Source organism: Octodon degus, unplaced genomic scaffold (genome assembly GCF_000260255.1).
Source record: "Octodon degus isolate 3935 unplaced genomic scaffold, OctDeg1.0 scaffold00110, whole genome shotgun sequence".
Lineage (NCBI taxonomy): Eukaryota > Metazoa > Chordata > Mammalia > Rodentia > Octodontidae > Octodon > Octodon degus.
In genome coordinates, this window is record NW_004524686.1 from 6421432 (window position 1) to 6433354 (window position 11923).

An 11923-nucleotide genomic window follows, 5' to 3' on the forward strand; every position below is an offset into this window, starting at 1 on the left:
TTTTTTTTTTTTTTTGGCTGAACCAGGGATTGAACTAAGGCCCCTGTGCTTGCCAGGGAAGCGCTTATTCTACTGAGCCATCTCCCCGGCTCTTAATCCTTTTATCAGCGCAGTTTAAAATTGGAGAAATGATGGTCCTTAGTATATGTTCACCTTCCTTTGTGCACCTCCTCCATTCCCCAGGCCACTGCTTCCTGGGTATCCAAAGCCACTGCAAGCTAAATCTTTTCTGTACTTGCCCTGTCTTTGGAAACTATTTTATTATCTTTTACAACCAAAACTACCATTTATCCTAATATTAGTTTGATGTTAAAATGAGAGCAGTACTGTTTGAAGAAGTCACTGGCAACCCAGTAATAGTTCCAGCTTGTTTTGCCATCAGACCAAAGGAGCTTTCCATTCACAGGGGGCTATAACTAGTGGATTTGATATTTTTCCATGCTACTGAATTTTATCTTTCAAGTTTTAAAAGTTTTAAAGACAGTGTAACAATATTTAGAGACCAATTTGAAAATTACTGTCCTTGATTCCCCAACCCCTATTATTTTAGTCTTTTTGATGAACATGTTCTTTTATAGTTGTTATTACCAGTATATTTGAGAGTAGTTGTAATTCTCAGCAGCAGTTAAAAGACAGGTGACACTGTCCTACAAAATGTTGAGGTATTTATGTAAAGAGGCTACTGGAGAAACTGGCCTTGGTTTTGCTTCTTCCTGTAGGGTCCCCTGCCAGGACTTACTCCTAGCAAGATGTTCACCCTGGATTAGATCTTCCCACTGTTTTAGTCTCCCTGCTTCACTTCTGAATCCACAGCAGCATCCTAGCTTCCCAGCTTCCCAGGTTCCCAGCTTCTTTAAAATGCCAGCTATTTTCTCACAAATGCTCTGCTGGTCAGTTAGTACTAGCAGACCTCTCCTAAGCCCTCAAATTTTTAAGACTCTTTCATGTTTCTGGTAAACATGGATTAAGTACCAAGAAGTTTTAATGTATTCCAGACAGGATTTAGTTCTCTTATCTATATAGTTATTTTTTGGAAAGGCATTTTCACTTTATAACCATCCAAATTTATTAGCTTCCCATTTGGCTTGTCGGGATACCTAGTTGCTACCTAAAATAGAGTTTCTGACTTTTATTGGTATTATACATTGAATATGACTTTTTAAAATGAATTTAGGACAGGGTCTGCAGGGTGTACAGGGCCTCACTATATAGATAGGACTCATAGTGATTCTCCTGTTTTCAGCCTCCCAAGCTCTGGGATAAGCGATGCGCACCACCATGCCCAATCTCAATCACCATCTCAGCGTGCCCCAGGGGCAGGGCTAGCACAGAAGGTCCGGGGATCGAACCTGGCCGCTGTGCTCTGCCTAAGTAGGCACTTTAGTCTGATGAGCTATTTGGCCGGCCCTAAATATGCCATAATTAAGGGCATGTCACTGGAATATTCCTCAAGTGCAAAGCAAGGAGGGACCATTGTGATGTAATAAAATCAAGAATGTTGACACTGTAGTAGTTAGCATGGAAATAAGGGAGGGATGTATGGGGGAAACATTTCTGTGGAAGATAGAATTCTGGGTCTGGTCATTTACTGGATACAGAAAAGTAGGAACACTGATCCTTGAAAGGAAATCTGTTTAATTTCTTCTTGGATCCTCTAATAAGTCCTAATACCCTTAATTTTAAGTTAGTTGAAGATTCCTGTGAGGATTTAGGCAAGGATTCCCACAACAACGTGGTGCTGCAATTGGCAAAAACTGGAAAGGAGGGTATTTCTCAGGCTTTACTTACTTCCTCTTGCTTATGTATCATAAGACTCCAGCCTTAAGCGATCTCTGGCACTACTAGTCAACATGCTACTCAACACACAGGCTTACTTCTGTCAGTCGTGGCATGGTGGGGAGTGCGAGTGAAGACGCCTCACTGCTGAGTGTCCTCCAGCACTTTTCTTGCCTGCACCATACCGTGCTGGAATTCCGCAGCCTCATCATGTCCTGTTGATGATTTTGTGCTGCATTTGAAGTTGGCTACTTACATGTAAATAAAAACTCTCTAAAACATCACAATTGATCTGATGGATGTACCGAGTTCTTCAGATTCTTCTGTTCATGCCTTACTATCCTTATGTATTATTTTAATTTATCAAATATGCACACATGGCTGTATTTCCAGAGCAACTCCAGAATTCACTTAATAATCGTATGCTATATACTAGCAATGAAAGCTAATAAAAATATCTCAGTTCATAAAAGGGAAAGAGTAGAAAGTAAATTCATTCTTTGAAAATCTCATTATGTGATCTGAGCACTTAATGCATGCTGTGTAATTCTTCTATAAATTGTATGAAACAGATGTTTTTATTTTATAAATAAGGAAATCAAATTTCAGAAAAGTTCAGCAGCTCACACTAAGACATATACCCCTTTCTGATCCCAAAGCCAATGTGCTTTCCAGCTTACCAAGCTACTTAAGATAAAACCATGTGAGGAAAGAAAATCAATTTTTAAAAAGATTGAATGTGACATTATTATTCACCTTACATCTTAATATTTGAGAAGAAGTAGGCTAGAGAGGTATATTAAGAACTTAAAACTATTTGGGGACATTTTCAAAGTAACTTCTGGCTCCAGGTGGGATGGATGTCAGAGACTCTTTCACTAATGTGTTACATTTCATTTCTGCACATAATTGCTCTCCTTTTCTTTAATACGGGAATCAACTAATACTACCTTTAATACTTACCTGTTTTAATTAGGGACGTTTGGGGGATTTATAAGTAGAACAGAATGAGATAGTCCTTTGGATAATTATTTAGAAATTGAAAGAAAAGCAGAAAGGCAAAGGAGAACTAAAAGAGAATGCAGAAGGAAGTAAAATTGCCCCAAGTGGAATTGGCCAAGGGATTAGTAGTAGTGGTGAAAAAGATCATGTGAAACATAAACATGGAGAAGAGAAAAAGCTGTGATGAGAAGGAAATATTGGATACAGATGTTTTAGTGGCTATAAAAAGATATCGTGTTCTCATGACAGATGTTTTAGTTTCTATAGTGGTTGAAGGATTGTAGGAAATAGAGGGACACTTGGGTACCTGCTTGGTTCTTCTCTGTCCCATAAAAGGGATATATGTACCTTAGAAGGATTCTATGGAGATAAGTAATAAACTTGTAAGATTAGCTGGTCTGCAAGTAATTAATTGAAGTAATTATTTACATTAATTTCAGGTGGTTTTCTCACTGGTGTATAGTTAGTTTGACAATAGTTTGTTGTAACGGTGGTTAGTTCATTTAAAATAGGATTCAATCTTAGATGGGGTACTAGGATATTTGAATTTAAAACATTTGTGTCAATTACTGGGATGGAGCTCACAATTGAAATTATAAAGTGCATAGTCCCATGAAAACACTTAGTCCCATGAAAATACTTGTGCCTATGATTATACTTATGATTTCATAGACATTGAATATAAAACGTGTGTTTTGTCCAAGTGATAAATTCTGTTCCATTTAGAATATATGGTGTAGAGTTAATGTAATTTCATATGCAAAATAAAATGCTCATAAAATTTTTATGTGTTTGTCATAGATGGATGAAGTTGGAATCACAGAATATGTAAAAGGTGACAACCGCAAGTTTGAAATCTGGTATGGTGACAAGGAAGAAGTTTATATTATACAGGTTAGTCATCATAAAATTATTCTAAAAACCTTAATCTGCATTAAGATGTACAAATGTTAATTGGAGAAAATAATTTTCATCATATTTCAAAAAATCTCATTCTGCCAGTTGTGGTGGTGCATGCCTGTAACCCCAGCACTCAGGAGTCTGAGGAAGGAGAATTGCTGTGAGTTTGAGACCAGCCTGGGCTACAAAGTCAGCTCAAGGCCAGCCTGAACTGCACAGCAAGATCCTGTATCAAGAAGATTAAAAACCTCACTCTTTTCACATAGATCACTTGCATATTATTTGAGTATATTTAATAGTGTACTTAACTTTTCTTCTGATAGCGTATTTTCTTTAAAATAAGGTACTCTTTTGGTTGAGGTGTCCATAGTGCTTTAAGTTTGCATAGGTATACTAGGAGATTTATTAACTGTCGCTGACAGCTCAGCAGGTGCTTTTGTGGTCTCATCAAGTTTCCTGAGTTGTGGAATTGTCTTAGTTTTGAGTTCCCTTGGTCCTCAGCATTTAAAGGGCTCCTGTTCACAAGACACAATGATATTACAGCTCAGCTTTGCTCTGTGGTTCTAAAGGGTATGGTTAAAGCTCTGCCCAGAAGAGGGGTAGGGTCCACCCTCTTGATTCAGGGAAGGTGAGAGGAAACAGAGTGTTTCAAGCAGGTGATGCCATAAACCTTTGAGTAATGACTTGTGACTCCTCCACATGCTGTCATCTGTTGCAAATGCAGAATATTTTCTTTAATTGTTTCCTTAGTGACTATAATCCCTAAGAGTACTTTGTACTGATTTGCTTTAAGACAGAATACTTGGTAAAATTTAACACACCTATCTTGTAAATAATGGGATGATATTTAAGGGAGCATTCATGTTTCCTCAGTCACTAAGATTATTCTGTCAGAAATTTTAGACCTTGCTTTATTTTACCAAAATAAGACAGAAAAATATTTATTTTTTCAAAAGAACCTTTCCTGAAAAAAGAAAAATAAATTAAATTTTATGTTCCATTTCATTCAGTTGTTACTCCACTTTTAAGGGCAATTTTGAAATAATTTTGAGTGCATTATTTCATCAAATCAGATGGCTAATGACTAGCTTCTTAGACATTTTAAAGTCCAAAAGGCCAGAAGTTGTATGTAGTGTTGAGGGAACAGATCATGTTTGATATACTTAATTATGTTTGTCCTATTATAAAAGCATTATTTTTAAAGCATATATATCTTCCACCTTTCTAAAAAACATCTTTAGGCTCCTAACATAGATGTGAAGATTTTATGGTTAAAAGAACTAAGAAATATTTTGTTGAAGCAACAGGAGCTTATGACAGGTAAGTACAAATATGCATTCATCAGAACAGGAAGTATAGCAACATCACATTAACTAAGATTTCATGACATCTGCAGATAATGTAAATATTTAATTTATTTATAATGAACAAGTTTGTTAAATAAATAAGTGGGAAATTAAGATTCAGAGTGTCATTTAAATTATTTATACTACAAAATAAACCTTAGTGCTTGGGAAACAACACATTGATCTGTTTAATTCCCAATCCCTCACACAAGACAAATTGCTCAGGACCTCAAGGAATCAGTGCCTGATAAGTTCAAGATAGGGAGTTGGGTATTGGTTCCACTTGTTGATGTGGTTTGGATCTTTTCCAATAACAAGTTTAAACCATCCTTCTCACTCATTATTTCAAGTCCTTTGACTTGTGTGTGTGCAAGAGTGTGTGTTTGTGTGTAAACCGGGGGGGGTAGAGAGAAAGAGAAAGAGAAAAAGACAGAGAGAGAGAGAGAGAGAGAGAGAGAGAGAGAGAGTCACTGACATACATGGGATTAGAAAGTGGAGCTTCTGAATGATACTTTTATAAGCTTTATTTTATTTCATAGTTAAAAAACAGGTGCAACGGAATCGGTCAGCAGAACAGAATCAACTTTCTCCTCAGCGGAATGATGAGTAAGTAATAATTCTTTAAAACTATCACTCCTATAATCTTCTCTTTTCTGTGTGTAATGGGACACAATGTAAAGTATCTCAGACAGAAGCAGACCTGCCATTTTAGCAGTGACTCATCCGATTCCACCAATACATTATCTCACTTCTAGCCATGTACTTATTGGTGCCTGCTGGTCCTTCATGGCTATCCCTCAGACTGTTCATTAAAAGCATGATTAAAATGGTTTGTTCTCAATATTATCATAAGATTTGCAAGTAAACATGCAGTAAAAATGGCTGCACTTAATTGGTTTCTTATCCAGGTATTTTTGGTTACTTTCCATCTGACTGGAGAAAGACTTGGAAGAATGTGGAAAGAGGTCAGACAAAGGACTGGCTCCCCACTTTCAGTCCCTTGATGGAGAGTACTTGCGAGCTGTTTGGCCATGGTTAGAGAGGAAGTTAGAATCCGGAGAAGGAACTGATCCTAAACACAAGTACAAGGTCCTTAAAGAAGGTGGAACTTCCATATGATAACACATGGCTGTTGGTTGAGAGATGCAGGCTTTATATTCTGCTTTTAAGAATCCTAGAAGCTAGAAAGTCCACACCACACTTCTATATATGCAGAAAGGGTTTCTTCACTGATTCCAGAATCCTAGCAAAGAGATTCATCATATAGTATCCACATTATTTAGGGATTGTTGAATGACTTACAAGAAATATTGTGTTTCCCTTTTGACCATTGTCTTTTAGAAGTAACTAGAATCAGAAGAATGTGGCTCTGAGTCTCATCTGTGATTTCAGGAGTACCCAATTCACTACTCTGTCTTTTATCCTACAGTGTAGAAGCAAAGACTTTAGTTTGCATGTAGGAGTTAGCTTAATAGTGGATGGTGCAAACTCAACAGTATGAGGCATAATCCACAGTTTCAGGCTTGCTCTTTGTTTATATACACTTTGCCTAATTCATTAAAGATAAAAATCCACAGCACCAGAATAGTCATATAAAACATGACCTGCTTTGGGTCTAGAATGAACTGATTTCTCCCTTTTCATAAAATAGAACCTGCTGGCTTAGGCCCTAGGATTTAAGCTTCAGCATATTATGAACTATTGTCACACAGCTGTTTGAGTAACTCACAGAGCTTGTTCTTAACACATGATATCAGTGGAAGACATAAAATTTTTAACTTCTTACTATTCTTAGGGTGGTGTATAGAAGCTCTTTTATTGTAGCTCATTGATATTTCAGAAAACAACTGGCAGCTTGTGCAAGTTTTGAAGAAACTGAATCTGGGCACATTGGTCCTATGGTGGAGCGCAGTGCGGCAATCATGTCAGTTCAGGCAGAAGCAAATGCAGGTATGCATCGTGGGCATCCCAAGATGAGATGCATGGCTGAGCAAGTTCCTATTTCTAGTTGGTAATTTGTGAAATCGGTCCATCTGTTATTGTTGTGTAAAGAGAAAATAAAGTCATGCCAGGTTAATAAGGCTCATGTCTGGCCTATGCAAAATACCCGGGTGGGCACTATAGAGCAGTGGTTGTCAAAGTGTTGCCCCTGGAGCAGCAGTGGCAGCATCACTTGGACCTTGATGCATGGAAGGAAATTCCTTTGGCTCTTTCTGCCTTAGACATTAAGAAGCAGAAACCTTGGCTGGGCATGAACCCAGCCATCTGAATGTTGCCCATCCTTTATGTGATTCTGATCTATGTTCAAGTTTGGGAGCCCTTGTAATAGAGGATGTAGAGAGAATAAAACATGCATTGGTTTCAAGCAATGCACTTTTCACTTCCTCTTAGATTAATAGATAGGATTAATTTACAACTGGAATGTTTATTATTCTTATGAAAATGGTACTGTTTGAGGTGATTTTTAAACATTTATGTAATTCAAGAAGTGCTAATGTAAGATGACCTGTATGTTCATAATTATGCAAATCACTGGGCATAATGTCTAAGGTACATCCAGCCACCATTTTCATGACATTAATAAAGTAGATAGGTAATTTAACAAGCAATTAAAATAAAATGTGGTAAGCATCCCAATAGGGAGTCAAAGATACCATAGAAGCACAAAGTAGGATCCCCTAAATAACTCTGGCATCAGAAGCATAGACTCCTCTGAAGAAATACCAGAGTGCCTGGTACTCAGGACTTATATACAATGATCTCGCAGCTTCCCAGTAGTTGAGAAACAGTAGTGATGACCTCACTCAGTTTTCCACTATCCACTTCCCTTGGGTTGGCCCCCACAACACTCAGGAGAGGACCTACACATTAATTTGATAGGTGTGGAAACCAAGTCAGAGATAACTGACATGACCTTCTCAAAGTTACAGGAATAGTTTAATATGGCCAAGATGAGATCCTGCTAATTTATCAGACTACTTAATCTAAGTCAACTGATTTTGTAAACAAAATCAAGTACTGCTTACCATGCAGGGTCTTATAGGGCATCTAATGTGTGATACGACATCTCCACCATGTAGCAGAGATAAGCCAAACCAAAATAATATCAGGCAGAAGCTAAAAGGACTATTTGCATGTAACCAATACAATTGTGTAAGAAAAGGTAAATATTCTCTGAAATGTTATTTAACTTAATACTTGTAACAACTTTCCCACCATTCTAAAAACTAAAAAGAGAATGTAACATCCAGCCATTTTGTAACATACCAGTAGTTCCAAACTAGTACAGCTTAATGGGCAATGTTATCATATAGTGCAAGATCCTAGTCAGAAGGATATGGCCTTAAGAATTACAGTTAGATTACTTCTCACCTGTGATGAATCAGAATCTTTCAGTAATGGCTGCACTCCACATTTCTCTTGTAGTTTGGACTGAGAAGTCACAGTCTACAGAAAATCCTGAAGATCCGGAGGAATGGCCTAACAACTATTTCTACTCTGCTTATGATGGCAATGAAGAGGGAGACAGGCCCTTACCGGTTAGTAATGACATGTTAAAACTGTTGAGGCAGTGATATTGAGGAAAAGATTGACAAACAATCTTTTGTCAGTTTCCTAAAGTCATTAGCTACATTCTATATGCAAAACATTTAAAACATATCGTATCTTATTATGAATGTGCATTAAATACATCTTTCTTTATCTAGAACCCAATTGAGCTATGCATGGACAGCCAGTGAAATTGATGAAGCAGTCAATCTTTCCAAATGTCTACAAATTGGCTTGTTTTATCTTTTTTTAAAGTAGGGTGTTTCAGTATTTCTCTATGTTTATAGGATTTTCTTTAAATTTTTATTTTAAAATAATTCGTAAATTCACAGAAATTGGCAAAAATAGTACAGAGCATTCGCGTGTACCATTTGCCCAAGGTTTCCCTAATGGTAAAATCATGAATAGTTATAGTAAAATATCAAAACCTGGGGATTGATACTGGTAATATCCATAGACCATATTCAAATAGATTTCATGGGCTGGGGAGATAGCTCAGTAGGATAAATGCTTGCCTGGCAAGTGTGCCTCCTGGCAAACATAAGGTCCTGAGTTCAATCCCTGGTACTGTGCTCAAAAACAAAACAAAGAGATTTCACCAGTTTTTCATGCACTTATTTATGTGTTTATGTGTAGCTCTATGCAATTTTACACATCACTGTGTTTTTCAGACATGTAAGAATCAGAGAGAATAAAGAAGCTTCAAATATACCATAGAAATTAGTATAGATTCTAGACTGGAAAATATAGGAGATAAAAATTACGTGCTGTGGGTCAGGGAGATGGCTTAGTAGAATAAGCACTTCCCTGGCAAGTGTAAGGGCCTGAGTTCAATCCCCGGTTCCACCAAAAAAAGAAAAAAAATTAAATGCTGCAAAAGGACTTCATAACCTCCAGGAAATATATTCCAGCAAGTTCTCAAAAATGTGCTAATGATACCCAATATCAGCATACAGAGCACGGAAGTGGCTTTAGGGAATATAACTGTTTCAAAGAAGAATTCCTTTCCAAGTAGCCAGGATCCTGCTGTGTTATTGGAGGGCAGTTTGGACCACTTAGGGGAACTCCCTGCCCTTCAGAAGGCACCAGCTTGGAGGATGGGAGTGCTGCTTGGAGGAGGCCTGCTCCCTGCTGTCTTTTAGAGGAAGCCCTTCATTTTAGAAGGTCTACCATTGGTGTGAGAGACCAATGGTGTGTGTACTCGCAAGGCTGTACAGCATCAGCTCTAAAATTCTATCTTTAAACAAGTAATAGATTGTTTGTCTTCTCATAATATGATGAGCATAATCCATATTTGTATGATAGTTTACAGTTTACCAAATGATTTCTCAACATTACCAGTATATATTGGTGTGAGAAAGGTCCAATTCTCTTACCTATAATTTACAAAGGGAAAACTGAGACTCAGAGATGGGAAGAGATGTCTAGAGAGTTAAAGGAATGCTTTATCTTCTTAAAAGTTCAGAGCACCAAATAACTCTTAACTCATACAGATTAACTTTGTTGATATTTCCCTTACTATTAAAACTGAGGGGCCAGCAAGATAGCTCAGCAGACTCAGTGCCTGCTTAGGGAAGCGCAGGGACTAGGGACCACATGCCACACTGAGCCCACCACGCAGTGCTCTTAGCCGGCCACCAAGACCAGGCATGGTGGTGCACACCTATAATCCTAGTGCTGGGGAGGCTGAAAACAGGAGGATCCTGAGTCCAGGCTGAATAGTGATACCCTGTGCCAAATACATTAAAAATATTAAAACTGGGAAATAAAAATACATTTATTTTACATTATTAATAAGCCCATTGTAAATGTGTATAACATTTTTATTAAAAGTGACATTTTTCTAAACAAATGAGTAAAGATAATAGCATTTAAATACTTTTGTAAATCTCTAAGACAGCTGAATACTCATATCTGGTTTTGCATTTAATTTGTTGTGCTATCACATGTTGGACAACCTCTGGAAAAGTACATTGTGTTGTAAAAAAGGCAGGTAATGCCTTAATGTATTCTTGATTTTCATATCCCTTGAAAGGATCTCAGGAATCTCAAAGGTCTGCCTCCCTTACTTTTAGCAATAAAATACTAATTTCCCTAATTAATATTATCTGCAAATTAATTGGATTGGAGTAGTAGGCAGTTCAGATATGGACAAAAGGCCAGAGAGAGACAGTTTGTGTTTAAAAGTTTGTTATAGATGACCAGAGAAGGAAGGAATTCTTGAGAACTGAGCCTTCAGCAAGCATTTTTCTGACTATGAAGTCACCAAATAGAGTAAATGTGCAAAATTTATTTATGTTTATGGGGGAGGGGAAGAGAGGAAACTTCTTAGTTTTCTTCTTCTCCCAATAATTTGATGAGTTGTACTATTAAAGAAATCATACAAAAGAGCAATGTAATGTGTTGGACTTCTCACTCCATAATGAAGTTGGAATGAGCTTCTCTCCTTTGGCTTCACTTTACTAAGGTGAAAACTGAGAAGTAATGGATTCCACTTCCCTTGCAGAGACCCGTGTCGGATATGGCTCTCCTGTATTGATGAAGCTACTGAGTCAAATGGCAAGTAGCTCTTTCCTGCCTGCTCTTCAGCCCATGTGGAAAAAACACTGCTCAAAGGACATTCAGCCCAAATGATGTGGCTATTATTTCAGGTTATTTCCTTTGGACTTGCAAAATATCAGCAGCACATATTTTTTCTTCTGTTTTAAAAAGTTTTAATTATGATACTCTATATCTTTAAAATAGTGTATTAAATGTGTAAGATTCTGGAAGAATTCTCATCTCACAATACTTTTGGACTTACAAACTGTTTCTTCTCTGTATCTTTGTAACCAAATGCAATCCGTGTGCCTTGGATTATTTAGCTTATTATGAACTAAGTTAAAATTATGGCTGCAAAATGATTAAGGTCAAGTGAAGCACAATATTATGATTTAATAGGCTTTCATTGGATCTAGAGCTTTTGTGCCCATTATTTTAACCTGTGCAAAATGATATAAAATCCAGAAATCCTCTTGGGGGGGATTAGTAAATTTTGTTCAGAGCTATTGCCTTTTGTATGTGCCAAGATAAAATTTTCATAAGAGTAGTTTACAAATAATTATATTTCAAATTTAATATTTTCATTCTTTTTTCTGGATTTATGCTTATAATTCATGTAACAAATGAATTGTGCTCTATCATTTTCTGTACATTTCATGCTGTATCTATCTTTTTCAAAATAAAAATGAACTCTTCAGGTTATATAAACCCATGTTCTCTTTCCTTTTTCCATCATAAATTGCTCGTTCGGGGCTGGTGAGATGGCTCAGAGGTCTAAAGCACTTACCTAGAACAAGCTTAGCAAAGCA

The 11923-nt window shown here is 37.1% G+C and overlaps 1 protein-coding gene across 3 annotated transcripts in view; it reads left to right on the forward strand.

Moving 5' to 3' along the window:
• The window catches only part of Mcf2 (MCF.2 cell line derived transforming sequence), a 65574-nt gene extending 54420 nt beyond the window's left edge, over positions 1–11154 (forward strand). For all 3 annotated transcript variants that reach the window (XM_023699089.1, XM_004639340.2, XM_023699088.1), the window contains 6 exons: positions 3580–3672; positions 4920–4998; positions 5564–5630; positions 6865–6974; positions 8451–8563; positions 11080–11154. In XM_023699089.1, coding sequence (XP_023554857.1) covers positions 3580–3672; positions 4920–4998; positions 5564–5630; positions 6865–6974; positions 8451–8563; positions 11080–11112 — 495 coding nt within the window. In that variant the 3' untranslated portion in view covers positions 11113–11154. The remainder of the gene's footprint in view (positions 1–3579; positions 3673–4919; positions 4999–5563; positions 5631–6864; positions 6975–8450; positions 8564–11079) is intronic.
• Positions 11155–11923: the final 769 nt, after the last annotated feature.